Below are 18365 nucleotides of genomic sequence, written 5' to 3'. Positions count from 1 at the left end.
AGATATAGAAAGTAGAAGACTATTCAGAAGACATTATCTCTGACTATATAAAAAATATCTAGGTAATATAGTAGTATTTCTTCCATCTAAAATGCTGTCCAGGGCTGGGGATTTAGCTCAGTGGTGCTACTGCCTGCCTCGCAAGTGTAAGGACCTGAGTTCAATCCCTGGTACCAAAAAATAAATAAATAAAATAAAATAAAATGCTGTCTGAAAAGCATTAAGTACTAATGAGGGGGAAACTCCAAGATAGTTAAGAACATTATTGAGCACATTACTTATTGTTTGGTGATTATATATCACTTATTTTGGGGGATACTAATGGTTGGAAATGGCTTCTTCCAAATTCTAGGTGCTTCAAAAGAAAGAAAATTCGCTAGGCGTGGTGGCACACGCCTGTAATCTCAGCACTCAGGAGGCTGAGGCAGGAGGATCGCTGTGAGTTCGAGACCAGCCTGGGCTACATAAGGAGCTCCAAGTCAGTCTCAACTACATAGTGAGACACTGTCTCAAATAACCAAAAAAAAAAGAAAAGAAAAAGAAAAAGAGAAAATTCCTGGACTGGGGATTTAGCTCAGTGCACCATGCCTGCCTCCCAAGCACAAGGTCCTGAGTTTGATCCCCAGTACCCGCCTCCCCACAAAAGAAAGAAAATGCCTGATACTTGTTTTTTGTGAGGCTATGGATGTAAGCCGTGGCTGGCACATATAAAACAGCTGAATTTCTTAATGTGATATGAAAAGTCATAGCGTATTTGTTTGAGTAGAATATAATGTTTACCATAACAAATAGTGAACAAAGGACTCTGGTGGCAAAATGCAAGGCGCTAAATGCTCAGTAGTAAGTCAGTGGTTACAGAGCCCCTGAGAGTATGTCAGACGTGGGTTTCGCGTCAGCTTTCTACTTATCAACTGTTCAACTTTGAGGAAATTGGTTAAAATCTATTCTTTTCCTCTCTCAACTGAAAATAAAGGCAACAATAGTACCTCCTCTTATTCGTTTAGTAAATAATGAGTGCTTATTATGTGCCAGCCACTGGATGGCAAAACACTAGTGGGAAAAAATCCAATCCAAATGCTCACCTTTTTAGCTCTCATGAGGGATCTAGACAGTAAAATAAGACGTGTGTTGAGGTAATGATAAATGCTAAGGAAAAAGCAGAAAAGTAGGGGAAAGAGAATATAAGGTGTTGAAGTGGATTATGGAATACCTCTCTGAGAAAGATTACTATGAGCAGTAAATAATGCACGTAGAGTGCCTGGCATTTATCAGGCCTCATACAAATTATGATTGTATATATGATATAAAGAAAAAGGCAAATCAATTAACATTACCAAAAGTGAGTTGAAGATTATGTCTCATTTAGCCAGGTGTGGTGGGCAGGAGACTGAGGCAGGAATGCAAGTTAGAGACCAGCCTGAGCTGCATACCAAGTTCAAGATTGGCTTAAACTGCACAATGAGCTTGTCTTTAAAAAAAAAAAAGAAAAGGTGTGCCAAGCATGGTGGCACACTCCCAGTACTTGTGAGGCTGAGGCAGAAGGATTTTCCATGAGTTTGGGGCCAGCTTGAACTACATATAAAGACCCTATCTAAAAAAAGAAAGAATGAAAGTGTGTGTGTATGTAAGCAAACCTATATCCAGGAACTGGTTGATGTTTCATTTATTGCGAGTGAAATCTCTTCAACTATGAACAATTTAATTCAGTTTAATCGTCTACCTACTACAGCTTGTATTTTTATATCATCAGACGTATTCTGTGTTTGCTCTTTTATGTTTTACTTTACATTAAATATTAGCTGAGCTCATGCTATTTGGGGTTAATAGTTGAAAATTAAGTGACAGCATTATTGAATGATTCCTACATTTGTTTTTTTGTTTTTGGGGGGTTTTTTGGTACTAGTGATCGAACTCATGCTCTTGCACTTGTGAGGCGGTCAGTGGAACCACTGAGCTAAACCCTTGGCCCTTGATTCCTACATTTGGAGCCTTGTTTTGTCCTTAAAACCATGACTGATGTATAAATTTAGAATAATCAATTTGTGTTCCACTTTCAATCTGTGAGTCATGAATTACCTTCTAGGTTATCATATGTATCCCTTGATATATCATATCTATTACAAAAAGCCACAGGAGCATAAGGCTGAAATATTTTGTTACTCTCGTAGACTGAAACTCATTGAGAATGAAATTGTTACTTAAGATAAATGATGGTTTACTCCTTTGTGTCTTTTAGTGTGTTGGCATGCATCAGCCCAGAAGCAGTGATCTCTGGATTAAACTACATGTCCTTTGCTAATGTTGGCATGAGTGGTTTAACCTCCACTGGTGTGGATTTGAGCATGGAGGCAAACGCTATAGCTCTGAAATATTTAAATGAAAATCAGCTCTCGCAACTCTCTCTCACTCGATCAAACCAAAATAACAGTGACTCATCTTTTAGTCTTCTGCATATCAATACAGACAGAAGCACAATGGGGCTTAACTTAATTTCACCAAGCAACATGTCATTTGCAACTAAAAAATACATGCAGAGATATGGACTCATACAAAGCAGTGACAATAGTGAGGATGAAGAGGAGCCTCCCAACCATGCCGATAGCAAGAGTGACCATTTGTTGAATCAAAACTCTACACCTATATCTGTACAATGTGGTCTTCAGAAAGAGCCTAGGAATGCCTGTGAAATAATTAATTGTTGTAACTGCGAATCCATGGACACACACAAAGAGATGCCAGTATTAAGAAATATTACAAATGAAATTGTCCAGTCTAAAGCAACACAGAAGTTGAATGAAAATCTGTCTGTATTAAAGAACCTTAAACCAAGCCCTGCAACAAACTTCCGAACTGGAAAAGCACAGTTTACTCAACATCCTGAGAAAGAAAATGAAAGGGACATTCCAGTTTTTCCTGAAAGTTTGCAACCTTCTGAAACTTTAAATCAAATGAATAGTATGAACTCAGTAGGTACCTTTTTAGATGTAAAGCGTCTCAGACAGTTGCCCAAATTATTCTAAACCTTCTTTAACACCCTCCTTTCCAATACAGATCTGGGTGTGTCCTGAAGGTACTTAGAGAAGCCAGAGCCTTTTTGGTAGTTTTGAGATTCCTAATCATTGTAGGAGTCAATCTGCTTCTTAGTATCAGCTAGTTACAAAGAACTAAACTAGTGACTTGTCTGTGAGCTGGAAGGCTAGTGGGAAAGCCAACTTATTCAAATAGAGCTTTACAGCATTACTGAAACTAAGAAAAGAAAAAAACCCTAAGATCAGTTAATTTCAGCAAATTTAGGTAAACAGACGCTGTTCAACTCTGACTCTGAATTGCTATTTTATGCTGTGTATTTCACAAAGTCCACTTTTCTAGCATGTTACATCTCTGCATATCAGTAAAACAACATACAGCTATTGTGACTCAAGTCGAATTAGCAAAACCCGTCCCCTCTTGAGTTTAAAAAGAATGTTATTTTTTAAAATAACTGAAGATCAGGGCTGGGGATTTAGCTCTGTGGTGCCGCCACCTGCCTCCCAAGCACAAGGACCCGAGTTTGATCTCTGGTACCCAAAACCAAAACCAAAACAAAACAAACAAAAATAACTGAAGATCTTTTATACAAGAAATATAGTTCCTTTTAAGATGCATATTAATTAAATTCTGGGAGACTTGCAATCTGTTGGATTGATGTTTATGTAGCATCTTTAACACATATCACAATAAGAAAATTGAGTATCAGTGTTGTATGGACTGATTTTCAAATCTTACTGTTTTTAAGAGAACTTAATAAAAATGTCTAGACTGTCTTCTTTTGTCTTCTGCTGATAGTTTATCCTTCCTCCTTTTATTTCACTTTTGCAATGATACAAAAATAAAACAAGTATGTCCTTTACCCACCCACCCCTTGGTGGTATTATTCTACTCAATCATAGTAAATTACCAAAGCCAAGAAATTGATACTGGGTTCAATACTAATAACTAACCACAGACCTTTCAGATTTCATTAAGTTTGGAAGTTCTGGGGAGAGTTACTGTGGATCAAACCCAGGTTCTTATATATGCTAAGCACATGTTATGCACTGAGCTCCATCCCAGCCCACAGGTTTTCATATACACTCATTTATTGACTACCAAAAAGTGCAGCTGTACTAAATTATGTAACTTACGGATTCATATAACTATTGCTACCCTTTTGAAACAAACCCTTTCTCCAACCTTTACTCCTGACAACCAGTAATCTGTTCTGCCTTTCTAGAATTTTGTCATTTTTGAGAATGTTATATACACAGAACTATACAGCGTGTAACTTTTTGAAACTGGCTTTTCACAGAGCATAATGTCCTGAGATCTCTCCAACGGTTGAGTGTATTAGTAATTCCCTCAGCACCTGTTTTAAAAAAATCTTTTGTTATTGTTTTTTAATATATATGAAAAAGCTCTCATTCACTTAAGAGATAATAAGCTTTTGGGTTGAAGTTAAGATGTGATTCCCTTAAGCTGAAGTTTCATGTGTAAATGGAAAGAAGTAGATCTCTAAATACTTCTCCAACATTGCTGTGGCTTTTTGAGACAGTAACAAGATATAACAATTTATAGTTAGCAAGCCCACATATAGTAATATGGAGCTAGGGACCAGTTAGTACATCTTTCCATACAATGCCATGCTTTCAAGTTTTATAAAACTAAGCCACATAAATGGCAATGGTGGTATCTTTACCTGTTTCCATTTGCATCATTTATAACTTTAGTCACTTTAATAATAGCGTAAAAATCTACTTGCATGTTTCATGGGAGTAAAACCAAGAGTGGAATTGGTACAGCTTTCAAGTGTGCTTTTTTTGGTCCCGGGGATTGAACCTGGGTCTTTGTGCTTACAAGGCAGGGGGCAGACCCACTAAGCTAAATCCCCAGCCCATTGTGCTGTTTTAACCAACTCTCAGTGTGTCCACAAAGTAAATGTACTGAGTACCCTTTATATTGCACACTATTGAAAAAACAGTTAGTGAATTAACCGACAGATTCATCAGTTATGTTCATTCCTAGGAATCCTGTAAGTTTTATACTAATTAAGAAGCTCTGTCTAAGCAATAAAAGCAACCTGAGGCTTTTTAGGCAAAATTTAAATGAATCGCTTGTTACCATATCTAATTTAAGGCCTCTCATAAGACATATAAGCAGTTTTGGAGACTTAATTTAGATTGCAGATTAATTCAACAAAACTTATTCTATGAAGCACAGGCCAAGAGAAGAGCAACCATCAATATAAAGTCTGCTCTAGAAAGTTCGATAAGAATAGTGTTTTACTATGAGAAGTTAGTTGCTCTGCTAACCTTTAGGCATCTTTGGAAAAAAGTATTAGTACTGGAAAAATTGGATTAAAATGATCTGCCTCTTGAGTGACATTTTTCTGAATTTCTGTCACCCAGTCCCACAGGGTATTGTTTATAAGATACATGAGTGCTGGTTCAAATGTCAGGAAATGATCTATTATCTAACTTCTGGGAAATAAGCCCATTAACTTGGGTCCTGATAAATTGACAGTCACTCCTACCTTTCTTCATGTGTCTCACCCAATTTAAGTGTCTTTCTGGTCAGTTGAAACCAATATCACTCCATGTTCCCTTGGCCTCTTACTTGCCCTGCTCTGTGCCAAGTCCCCCAAAAGTGGCTGTAGATGTGTTTGATAAAGCCCTGTAAAGGTTATGAAGATTCTAGATAGGGCTGGGGATTTAGCTCAGTGGTTCCACTGCCTGCCTCACAAGCTCAAGGTCCTGAGTTTGATCCCTGGTACCAAAAAACACAACAAAAAAGATTCTAGAGAAAAAAGCAAGAATTATGATGGTATCAAATGAAAAGCCCAAATGAGTGACCCAGACTCTAAGGAACCACAGCAGTGTAGTCGCGACAGCTTCCTTTTTTTTAGGACTTGGGATGCAGAGTATTTCACGTACAGTGTCCCTAAAGTCCCCTGACTAACTGCGGGTGTAATCCTCACTGGTGAGGAAACAGCCTTAGGAAAGGAGTTTACCCACACAAATTGTTTCTAGAGACTCTAGAAACTCCAGAACACACAGTTTTAAGCCACTAAGAAAGCCTCTGAGTCCAAAAGAATTGAAGAGCTTCCTGGAAGAAATGCATGTGGAACTGAACAAATGATTTCAAATACTACAGTCTGCTGTCTATAAATACTGCATTTTCCTCCTGGCTGCCTGGTTTTCTTTTGCTCCAGGAAGGAATGGCTTGCCTTTCAACCCAGAGTAGAAGCTTGTGGCCTAAAGAAGGCAATTTCAGCTCTGTTAAGGATAAAGGGTTCATGTCAATGACTAAAAGCAGCAAGCTAGTACCAAATCTGCGTTAGGAGCGCCAGGAAATTAGAGGAACCAAGCCTCTTTGCCCTATTTTCTAGGAATGCCTCACAAGGACCAGACATTTCCTAGCCTCCCACATTAACAGGGATGCTTTTGTAAATCTCATGGTAATGTTTTGCATTTGCAGATTGCTTCACACTTTTCATTTCCTATTGTTACTTTTTTTTTTTTTTTTTTTTTTTTTTTTTTGTAGCAGGGATCTAACTTGAGACCTTGTATCTGCGAGACAGGCAGCAGAACGGCTGAGCTACATCCCAGCCCTGCTTCACACTTTTCAAAGGGCTTTCCTATGAGTTTTGTCATATGATTCTTGCAACAAAAACCCTACTGACACTTGTATGGCTGGCATAATTCACTCCTCTTTACAGATGATGAAACAGACACAAAGTAAAGTGGGAGAAAAGTCACAATCATAATTAACCAAGATACCAGCCTACTGCCCACCACCTCTCATCCTAGTAGTGGCTACTCTTGTCTATTTTCCCTCCACACCACCACCCTTCTCACAATTAGTTATTCAACAGGTATATCATGATCCTTCTAGGTGCTGAGCTGGACACTGAGCATAAGATGGGCTCAGTCTAACAGGGGAGGGAGGTGCAAACACTAGCAATAGAGTCAATGCTTATATATAAGATGTGCAAATATAACAAAAGCTGGGAGAATGATTATTCCATGAATGCTCTTGAAGGGTGGTGATACTTTTCCGGCATCAAGAACAACTGGAAAGAGAAGGAGGGGATGTATCTGAAAAGGGAACAACTTGTGTGAAGGCATGGAGATGTGAACAGGTATAGCACTGGGGCAGGGGACCAAGGATAAGAAAAGCAGGAAGACTGCTGCATTAGGAGTCAGTAACAATTGTGTTTCTGTTGTTCTGTCCTGACCGCTGGGGCACTGGACAAATCACATCTTTATTTTCCCAAGTTTGGCTTTACTGTTGGTATGGTTTGGTTTGGTTTTACAGTACTGGGGATTGAATCCAGAGATGCTCTACCGCTGAACATAATCCCAGCCCTTTTTATTATTATTTTATTTTGAGAGAGTTTCACTAAGTTGCCTGGGCTGATCTCAAATTTGTCATCCTCTTGCCTCAGCTTCCCAAGTACCTGGGATTATAAGAGTGTGATGACACTTGTCTGATTTCCCAGCTTTTGTAGGGAAGAATTACCCTGTGCATCTCTGACATGTGATTGCATAGAATAATGGTTCTAGAAATATGAAGGGCCTGGCAGTGTAGTTCTGTGGTAGAAAAACTTGTTGAGCCTTCATAAGGCCCTGGATTCATTCTCCAGTACCACAAAAACTAATAGCAGCAACAAAGAAGGATATGAATGTCTAGAGGAAAGAAAGCAAGAGAGCACTTTAGAGTTGGGCCTTGAAACATCTTGAAGGATTTCTATAGATATAGGTGAAGGAAAGATGTCCCTACTTTAAAAATAATGTTTAACATACTTACTTGATAAAAGAAAGAGAATTCTGTGCTGGTCACCAAATGTTGAATAATCAATCATGTCTTTTTGAGGAACACCAGCATGTCTCTCTTAGCTCTGCATTATATATTCCCTGTTTTTAAGTAGCTCAAGTCTGAGTGGAAGGAAAACAAAACCCATGCAAAGGCTGGAGGCCGTTGGAGGTGCAGGAGATGCTCCCTATCTCTTCCTTCCACTCCTATAACCGGAACCGTCTGGGTCACAGAGAACATCCTCAGAGGAAATCCTGCTTCCCCATTTCCTGGTTGGAGGGTGAACTCCAGGAAAAGGATGGATTTGGGGAAAACTCTGTGTCCTGTTTCTTCACGGGAGGTATGGTGCCACCAGGGCAGGGGGCGCTAATTAAAAACACAAATGGAAAAGATGATGTGAATCCAAGGGTGTCAGAGCTGCAGGACTTCAGAAATCACTTGGTCCTTGTTTACACATAAAGACACAGGCCAAAGAAGAGAAGGGCCTTGCTCCAGTTCACGTAGGACAATGCACACAGAGGTGGGACTGGAACTCGGGATTCCAGCCTCCCAGGGCGTACTATCATCTGCACGGACTGAGTCAGCAAGTTAGGGATGGAGTAATCCAACCAGGGCCTTCTGTTCCCCTGGACACACAACAGTGAAAAGGGAAGGGAACACCCTTACACACTCACAAACACACACGTTTCCAACATTCTTGCCTTTGCTCAGATTGCTTCTTTTGCCTCTAAACTCTCAAAGCCCTGTGCACCTTTCAAACCCAGCTAAAATGTTTTCTTCTCTACCATCCTGTAATTTTGTTCTTTCTTTGAAATTCCATAGCCCCTTCTCAGGTCCTCTTGTCCTCATAAGGGTTACAGCCAGATTGCATGTTGGCTATGGGTTCCCATCACTAGACTTTTCAAGGGAAGGGACTAGACAAGATCCCCTCGTCTGGTGAAGAGCCACTGCAGCGTGCTTCTACTATGCCAGGGGTCTTGTGCTAAACTCTTGGGAGCACAATGCAAAACAAGAAGGCACTGCTAGACACTGACTTTGTAGGCATGCATGTATGCATGCTCAGACACGAGCAGGATCAAAGTCACCTATCACTGATCAGAGCCCTACTCAGTATATCACTGAGACCTCACAGCAGCCCTGCAAGGCAACAGCAAGCAGGCAGCTTCACACACAGATACTCTCAGAAGTACAACCACAGAGAACTGGCCAGAGCCAGAAGCAAAGACCTGCAGCAAGTCACAATGTCCAGATTTAGGGCAGTGGAATGAGAATACACTGGAGAGAAGAATGGTGAGATTATTTGGGGTCTTTTTGAAGGCCAGAAACTGCCTGTTACGAGATACTGTCTGTTTGCTGCATCGTGGATCATTAGGATCACTGGGGATAGCACTATTATCTACCTTCTCTCATCTAATCACAGTAACAGTTTGAGGACCTAAGAGCAGCAGTTAGTCCTCACTTAACTCACCTGCTATGTCTCATCTGTCACACCCATTAATTTCCTTCCTCTTCATAATGATGGTGTGAAGTATGTGATGCTATCATTCCGCATTTTAAAGGGTAGAAATTAGGAACATGGAGGTTATATGATTTAGGAACAGGAGGTTATATAATTTAGATACTTTTCCCTAAGGTCACATAGCCAATACAGGAAGTCAGGATTCAATTCTGGTCATCTAGTTCTGGAGTCCATGTTCTTAACCTGAGTATCAGGTCACGATTATCCCTGTGAAGCTGTGGAGACTCGGTGTTAAGTGATATGCCCAAGGTCATATGGTGAATGAAGTAAGTGGTAAAACTGGAGCTGAACCCAGAATTGTCTGGCTTCAGGGCCCATGCCTGATGCTCCTGTTGCTCCTCTCTTTCCCTCAGGGCCCATGACTGACAGGCATGTGCTTGGGTTCCCTGAAGCCTGCATAATGCTTTAATGAGGTGACTTCAGGTCATGGCCCTGGCTGGATGGGAAGAGTGTTCTACGGATGAGTCACTCCCGATGAATGACTTGCTCCAGACCCTTCATCTCCCTGAAGGGAAGGGGCAGTGCTATGACTCTACATACCCCTGCGTGCCCCCCCCTCTTCCCCACAGAGACTATCTGTAGAGATTAGGAGTGTCTACCACCTCCACTGAGGCCACCCCTGGATGGGGTCTCAGCTAATAATAGAACCATTTGTCACACTTGTGCGTGGCTGGTTTGTAGGGCCAGGCGGGCTGGCTAGTTCTTCTTCTTCCAAGTTCATCCCCTATAGTAGTTTCCCTCTCCCACACTTTTCCCTGCAGCTCCATCTCTCTCCTTCTGATTTCTCTACCATGCACCTGCAGTGTTCTAATAGCCCAGTCTGCACATGGTGAAATAAAGACACCATAAACATGGCCACCATCTCAGAGGGCCTGGATGGGCTGCACAGACACCAGATGGGTGTGATTGTTCCATGTTTTGGGGATGTTTAAGAAACATGGGAGCAAACAAAACTTCTGCTTTGCTGAAAGTTGCAGGCAGTGGAACTCCTTGGCTCTCTGTGCCCCAGCAGGTCTTTAGTAAACAGGAAATAAAATGAATGAATTAGTACAGCTAGTGAGTTGTGTTTTCTTAGCCCTGACCTGCCATTCTCACTTCATCTACCACAAAGCCCCTCCATCTAACTAGAACCACACTCTCGCTCAGCTTCTTATAGTCCCCATGTGCCCTCCCCTCCCCACCACTGGACCTTTGCACTTGCTATTGCTCTTTCCTACTATCTGCCCCTGCTACTAACAGTCCAAGGCAGATGAGCAGATGACACCAGTATTTTAAAGCTTGTCTCGTTCTTCCCTGCCAGAATGAGCACACACACACACACACACACACACACCCTCTCCTGGATTCCCAAAACATTTTGCAAATGCCTCTGCTATAGGGCACATCTTAAGCTGCACTGTAATTTTTTGCTTGTGTGTCTGTCTCCTCCATCTCAGTATTCCTAGGCCTGAATACAGAGCCTGGGGTGGAGCACAGGCTTATTATAAAAACCAAAGCTTCTATGTGTTAGTTGTTGCTAGGCACTGTGCTAAGCTCTTTGTGCATGCCTCAAATCTTCAAATAACCAAGTGAATCATGCGTTACTTTTGCCCCTGTTTTTGAGATGCAGAAACTGAGGCAAAGAGAAGTTGAGGAAGGGTTGTAGCCGAGGGCCGCCTGATAACCAGTGGTGCATTCTTAACACCTATGAGGCTCTGCCCTGTGGAATGGGTTCTGGCTGTGCACACAAGACCCAGGCCTTACAGAGGGGAGGCCGCCTGCCACTGCTGGTGGCCCAGACATCTCTTTAATGTCCCCTAGGAAAATGCCCCTTCTCTCTTCCTTTTCATTTTTCCTCCTTCCCTATCCAACACAGCCGACAGACCAGTTTATGACTCCGTTCACCTATGAGAAGTTTAATGCAAGAATTGGGATGCTGGTTTCCCCAGGGTCCCTCTGCAGGACTGCAGTTTTTGTGACAGCCTGAGCAGAGGCTAGAAGGGAGGAAAGGGGCAAAGATGAAAGTCAGATTAAAGACAGAAGACCGGCCAGGGGCAGAAAAGGAGAGCAGATTCAGAGAGCGGGAGAGCAAGAATTTAAAATAGAGAAGGCAGAGATGAGAAGCAGAGTGAGAGAGATGATAAGAGATAAAAAGGAGACAGTGCTACATATCCCTATTATGCGCAGGGAAACTGAGGGTCAAAGGAAGAAGTGACCCTACTACTTCCTGGTGGATGTCCCTGTCGCTCTTCTGAACACTGCCAGTTCAGTTGCTCTCTATCCCCAGGTCTTTTCTTAAACTCATGTCCATGGCTCGGAGCAGCACAAACTGGACTGGATGGAGAGCCCATGGGAGGCCAGTCAGGGCAGCAAGAGGGAGAAGAGGCAATGTCAACAGAGGCCCAGGCAGGCTGATCAGGGTAAGACTGGAGCAGCGCCACAAACAATACTTCCAGGTCCCTTTATTGAGGCATGATTTAGCTACAATAAAATGTATCCATTTTAGCTCCCACTGGATGGGCCGTGAATGCATACACTTGTCTACCGGTTACCATATAAGATATAGAATATTTCCTTTACCCAGAAAGCTTTGTTGCATCTCTTTGTACTCATGGCCCTTCCATCGCTCCTGGTCTGAACACTGCCATTACAGATTTGCTTTGCCTTTTCTAGATTTTCGTATGAATGGAGTCAGACATACTTTTTTTGTGTCTGACCTCTGTTTTGGAGATTTTTTTTTTTTCCTTATACCAAGCAAGATAACCGAGAATCTCATTTTTAAAAATGCTCAAATTTACATTAGGGCACAATGAGCTATCATAAAACATAATATTAAGAACCCTGTGGAGGTCATACAACATTCTCTACTATTGTTTCTTTCAAAAATCTAGGATAAGCTTGCCTAGTGTGGTGGTGTGTGCGTGTAATCCTAGCACTCTGGAAGGCTGAGGCAGGAGGATAGCAATTTCAAGCCTAGCCTGGAAAATGTAGAAACTCAGCAAGCTCCTGTTTCAAACTAAAAAATGTATTTGTTTTTGGTTTTGTAGCAGATATATATTTTATTTTTTAGTATATTTTTGTTGCTTTTATTTTTTTTGTATCAGGGATTGAACTCTGGTCCTTGTGCTTATGAGGCAGGCGGCGGCACCACTGAGCTAAATCCCCTGCCCCACTCAAAAGCAAAACATGAAAAGGTTTTGGAAATGTAGCTCTGTACAAGGATCCTGGCTTCAATTCCCAGAACTGCAAAATATAAAAGTAAAAATTAATTAAGTAAATAAAAACATTGTTCTCAATGTTCTTTTATCATTGCGGAGTAGTATTCTACTGTACAAGTGGAATTTGTTTGCCAGAATTTGTTTACCCATTCATCTGTTGACAGACATTCAAATGGTTTCTAGCTTTTGGCTTTTATGCTAATTTTTTGGTTCATTTGTTTTGACAAAGCTATGGAGTTCAGACTGGTCTTGAACTCATTATGTAGCCCAGGCTGGTCGCAAACTTGTGACAATCCTCCTGACTCATCCTCCAAAGTGCTGGGATTACAGGAGTGCACCACCAAGTCCAGCCCTTTTTGCAATTATTAATAAAACTACTGAAACTGGGGATTTAGCTCAGTGGTTCTGCCGCCTGAGTCCGATTCCCGGTACAAAAAAAAAAAACAAAACTACTATGAATATTTAAGTAAAACTGTTTTGTGATAGTTATTTTTCAATTCTATCAGTAAATGTATGTTTGTAAGCTCTATATTTATGTCTATATCTAACAGAGTTCTCCAAGGTAGTTGAATTAAATTTTTCATTCCTTTCAATGATGTTTGAGAATTCCAGTTGGTCTACACTCTGACCAGTTCTTGATACTGTTGGCCTTTCAAATTTTAGACATTTTAGTTTATTTTTTTAAAATATCAATCACATCACTTAGGCTTCTTTACTGACAAGACTGAAGTAATCTCAAAATCTACTTCCAAAACTGATAGTTTGCAGAGTCAGTTTATATTATCCAGATCAATGGCACAGGGTGAACCCAAAATCTCTTTACAGCTAACATTTTAAGTCATTTTCCAGACTTGGAGCAATGAAACTAGATTTTAAAGAGAAAATCCTAAAGGGAGCATTAGGTTATAAATTTTTTTTACATGAAACTAACTAAATGTCACTTTACAAAATAACTACTGATGTTGATGAAATGATACACCTAAAATTTTAGATGTTTTAATGGGGTGCATTATGATAGCTCATTGTGTCTTTAATTTGCATTTCCCTAACACAGCTTTGAGTATCTTTGTGTCAAATTCTTGCTTCTGCCTGTATTTTTGAGGGTCACAATGAATTAGGCCAGACCTTATCATAATGCTATCCAAGGTTTTAAAATTTTTGACGTTTCTCCCAAAGTAACAAATATTTCCTTACAATCAGCAAGAATGGAGGGGACACTGGCGCCAAGCTGGCCGGTGTGTTAACCAGCTAGATGTGCCTACTTCCTCATGTTCAACGCGAGGACACAGCAGCAGCCTGGCAGGATTCCTGGGCAGGAACAGTGACAGAGGCTGTGGCATGGAGCACAGCAGGCACAACAGGTGCTCAGTCCATACAACCCTCTTCAGGAGCCCACTGTCTCTTGTGTACACATGGGCCGAGGCCCGTTCTCAGTGACTGTTAACCACTTGCTAGGCAGAGAGCTGGTGGCTGGTTCTGCAAGGTGCCATCCCTCTCTCACAGCTCTGGTAGGAAAACCACATATGGCAGGGTTCCTGGGGTTCTCTGCTCCTGAGGACAGACAAGCATAGGCACTATCCTTCCTAAGGGAAGGAAGCAGCTTTGGTCTTCTGAAAGTAACATGGACTGAGGAAAGGGAAAACCTTGAGACATTAGAAAGTACAGTGATTCCTTAACACATTCAATTACTTTTCTTCTTCTTCTCCTTCTCCTTCTTCTTCTTCTTTCTTCTGGGCTATAGATGGAGGTTGTAAATAAAGCAGTAGTTCTCCAATGTTTTTGTGCAGGTCAGAAATTACCTGGATGGCTGATGAAAACCTGAGGTGGAGCCACACAACTGACTTTTCTGCGAAGTTCCCAGGTGACCAGGAATCACCTCTTCTATCCCTGAAAATTATGGTTGCAAAGTTGAGATTTGGAATCATAGAGAGACTCTTGCACTTGGAATTCTAGCTCAAGCCTGCTCACTGATGGGCCAGGGTTCTTCCAGGAACAGAGACAGAAATGGAGAGAACAGTCACAACGAAGTGGAAAGGGGAAGTAATGATGTCTCCTCAAATAGAAGTGTTCCCCAGTAACAATATCCTTACAAATGCCAGTGTGAGGTATAGACAACTATCTCCTCCCTTCTACAAATAAGGAAAATTAAATTCAGAGATAGAGTCATTTGCCTAAAATCCTGCAGCCGTAGTCATCCCACCAGAGGACCTGCTTTGCTGCCTGGGAAGCGTCATGGCACTAGACCAGTCAGCCTTTGGTGTGAATTCTGCCTCACCATCTACCAGCTGGTCATTCTCTGCAAGCTGCTCAACCTCTCTGTGCTTCCTCCAAAATTGAGGTCCTAGAAATCCCTACATCTTTGGGTTGTTGTCAGGATTTACTGAATTGATATGATAAAGTGCTTAGGGTGGTACCTGGCACATAGTAACCGCAATATAAATTTGTTGGAAATACAGCCAACTACCCATCAGGCTGCAGCAAACCGAATCCTCCTGGAGGACAAACTCAGGGGGGAAAGTTCAGGGATCTTCCAGTCCCCAGAGACAGGGGAGGTAGGACAGGGGAGGTAGACAGAAGGACTTGAAAAAGTGAAAATCCTTGCTTTGGGGAGTAGGGAACCCAGTCTTGGGCAGTGGTGGTGAGAAACGAAGGCCTCAGGCAAAGCCTAGCCTGCCAGGACCAAACTCCAGGCTTCCCAGCCCCTGGCCACCCCCACCCGGCTCCGGCTCCGGGTTTCCTACCCAAGAGAGCGAGGCCCCTGCTCAGGGAGGCGGGCAGGTTGGGGGGGAGTTGCCATTTCCTGGCCGGGCTGAGGGCTGGGTCTCTTGCTCCTGGACTCCCGGACAACGCGATGACCGACAGGCACCAGATGCTATTTCGGGTGGCGCCCTGCTAGCACTTAGTTTCCGTTTTTCCACCCACTATCGGAAACAGGGATGGGGGAGGCTGTAGACGTCACCGGGCCTCAACCCCAGGCCGGGTTTGGGGACGGGACGAGGTCAGGTGGCTGCCAAACGTCAGGAGCTGGAACTTGTCGAGCGACAAGCATCTGATCTGGGTTGAAAAGAGTGATGAGAACACTGCCGCACCGCGGAAGAGGGAAGCCTAGGCACACCTTCTCGTGGGCTGGACCAAAGGCTTCCTTAGGTACCTCCTCCTTCCCCAAGACCGGTGGGGGAGTAGGGCAGGGTCATTTCAGGCCCAGTACAACAAGCGGGCGCCTCAAAGGCATTACATATAAGGAATTCAAAACCAAAAGGGAATGTCCTGGATTCAGTTCCTAAGCACTGAAACACACACACACACACACACACACACACACACACACACACACACACACACCATAATCCCTTCTCCTTGGCTTCCAGACCCCACCATGACAGCCAGAAACCCAACGGTTTCTCTGGGTTCCACCATGTCCCTACCCTCAAACTCAGTTCTTACACAGTTTTATTTAACATTTGTTTAGGTTTCCTGAGACAGGGTCTGGCTATGTAGTTTAGGCTGGTCCTGAACTCACTGTGTAGCCCAGGATGGTCTACAAGCCCAGCTTTACACCCTAGGAACATGCCATCCTCAGCCTCCTGTCCTCACTTTTGTCAGATCTTATCTTCTCACCCTAGACCTGGTCCCCCAGTGTTCTTCCCACACCTACACACCCCCACTTCACACTGCAGCCAGAGTCCTCTAGAAAAACAAATCTGATCCTATATAGGACACTATGAAGCAAATAAGCAAAATTGTTCCAAAAATTGTGTTTTAAATTGTCTACTGGCTTGATTCATCCATACTGGTCCCTTTTCTGTTTCTTTCATGAATTTATTTTCCTTCTGCTTCAGCCCTTACCTCACTTTCTCAGGAAAGCAGCCCTACCTAGGACTGTCTACCTAGGAAAGGATAGCTACTTTTTGCATGAAAGTGACTTGCCCAAGAGTCTCAAAGCCCCGAGGTGGCAGCCTTTTACTCTTTCTATTAAGTGACATAGCCATGCAAAGGCAAGGGCTTTGTGAGGTAGGGGTGGGGAAATTAGACTCACAGGACACAGGTGGCTCTGACACCATGGGACTTTGTGAAACTTGCCTGTATCTGCATGTCTGCCTGTCATCAGAGAACACAAGCGGAACTGAGGGCCAGGCTGCCCCGAATTCCTGTACCTTCCTAGTGACTCATCTTGATCACTGGGAGGGGCCAAAAATCCATTTGAGCTGGGGATTTAGCTCAGTGATTCTGACGCCTGCCTTGAAAGCACAAGGGCCTGAGTTCCATCCCTGGTACCCCCCCCAAAATCCATTTGAGGCCACCCACTAGGATCAGTCCTTACCTGGATCTCTCTCTGATCAGACTGTTTCCCTCCATTCTCAGACTCTAAAAGGAGCCCAAACCGGAAATACTAGAGGGACAAAGCAGCCTGGCATAAGGAGTACCGCTGTGGAATGTGCATGGGATGGTGGACCTTGGGTCCTGGCATCGCTGCTAGATCACTGTGAGTTTGGCAGCATCCTATCTCTGTGTGCCTCAATTTCCTTCTCTACCATGATAGCCAGATCTCCCATGCAAATGCATATAGTGTTTTTCTGGAGTGCAGACTGGGTGAGGTTCTACACATTGTCCCATTATCCATTATCAGGACAATGGGCTTGCCAGGCAGGTGAGGCACAGCTGAGCTACATACCGCCCCCCTTTTCTTTAATTTTAAATTATTTCATTTATCCTCGAAACTCTGTGAGGTAGAAAATATCTCTCTTTTATAAGTGAGGAAACTTAGTCTCAGAGCTAAGTGGCTAACATTTGAGCCTGTGTTCTTTCCCCTCCATCACTGAAGAATAAACCTAGATACTCTCCAGAGTAGAGCTCCAGTCACTGGATTGTCACTGAATTCAGATTTCTGCCATACAGCACAAATCCTGGTTCTGAAAGAGATGAACCCTGTGCCCTCAGCTGAGTCTGGGCTGTAGTAGCGGCTGCTCTTCCGCTGAGCTGGGAAGACTCCTCGGCCATATTTCCTTCAAACCCAGGCTCCGACCGCTCATTAGAAATGTAACTTTGTTACTTTTACACTCTGAGCCTCAGTAAGCTGAGAATTTTTTTTTTTAACTACACCAACTTCTCAGGACTGTTTTTAAGATAAAATAGCTTTTTAGAGTGGTCAGAACAGTGCTTTAGTAGCAAGATGAAAAGTATTGTGCGAGGAGGGTGGAATGGTTTCCTTGGACTCTGAAACCAAGCAAATGGACGTTTACATCTATTGACATCAGGTTAGCTCCCACAGACCCCTTTGGGGTTGAGATCCTTGCCCTATTTTAGAGCAGAAAGGGCTCAGCGTTGAGCAGAAGGGTCAGCTAGGAGCAAGGGGTGTTTCTGAGACAAGGGAAACTGCTCCCTTGAAATCTGGGGGTCCAGGACACCGAAGAAAGAAAGAATGCAGAGAGGTTGGCAGGTGACGTTTTGGGTGTCAGGGTGGTTGGTTGTCAGAGGCACGGACACGGTGTCGGGCCAGAGTCCAGGAAGAAGAGCGTCTGCAAGGTACAAGAAGTGAGGGAGGTTGTGGGGCGTGGGGATTCCTGAGAGGCTTTGGCCGGGCCGAGATGGCGTAGTGCGCGTTTCGGAGCCGGTCTCTGCGCCGCACAACCAGTCTCCACTCCCTCCGGTGAAATTGCCAAATTAAAATGAATCATTTGGCCCATAATGGCCGAGGCGCTTATCGGGGGCGGGCGGACCCGCGGCAGTGCCTTATCTCCACGGCGCACACGGCCCCAGCGCGCCTCGGCCCATGCTAACGAGGGCTGGGACGTGAGCGGGATTAGAGCGCTCGGGCCGGG

At 43.3% G+C, this 18365-nt stretch overlaps 1 protein-coding gene across 2 annotated transcripts in view; it reads left to right on the top strand.

Moving 5' to 3' along the window:
* Positions 1–3520, top strand: part of Stil (STIL centriolar assembly protein) — a 60267-nt gene extending 56747 nt beyond the window's left edge. For both annotated transcript variants that reach the window (XM_010610261.2, XM_010610260.2), the window contains exon 17: positions 2237–3520. In XM_010610261.2, coding sequence (XP_010608563.1) covers positions 2237–3020 — 784 coding nt within the window. In that variant the 3' untranslated portion in view covers positions 3021–3520. The remainder of the gene's footprint in view (positions 1–2236) is intronic.
* The last annotated feature ends 14845 nt before the right edge of the window (positions 3521–18365 follow it).

Source organism: Fukomys damarensis, unplaced genomic scaffold (assembly GCF_012274545.1).
Source record: "Fukomys damarensis isolate Sample0158 unplaced genomic scaffold, DMR_v1.0_HiC HiC_scaffold_23, whole genome shotgun sequence".
Classification (NCBI taxonomy): Eukaryota; Metazoa; Chordata; class Mammalia; order Rodentia; family Bathyergidae; genus Fukomys; species Fukomys damarensis.
The sequence above is the reverse complement of the archived record's forward strand: the minus strand, read 5'-3'. Positions and strand labels throughout refer to the sequence as shown.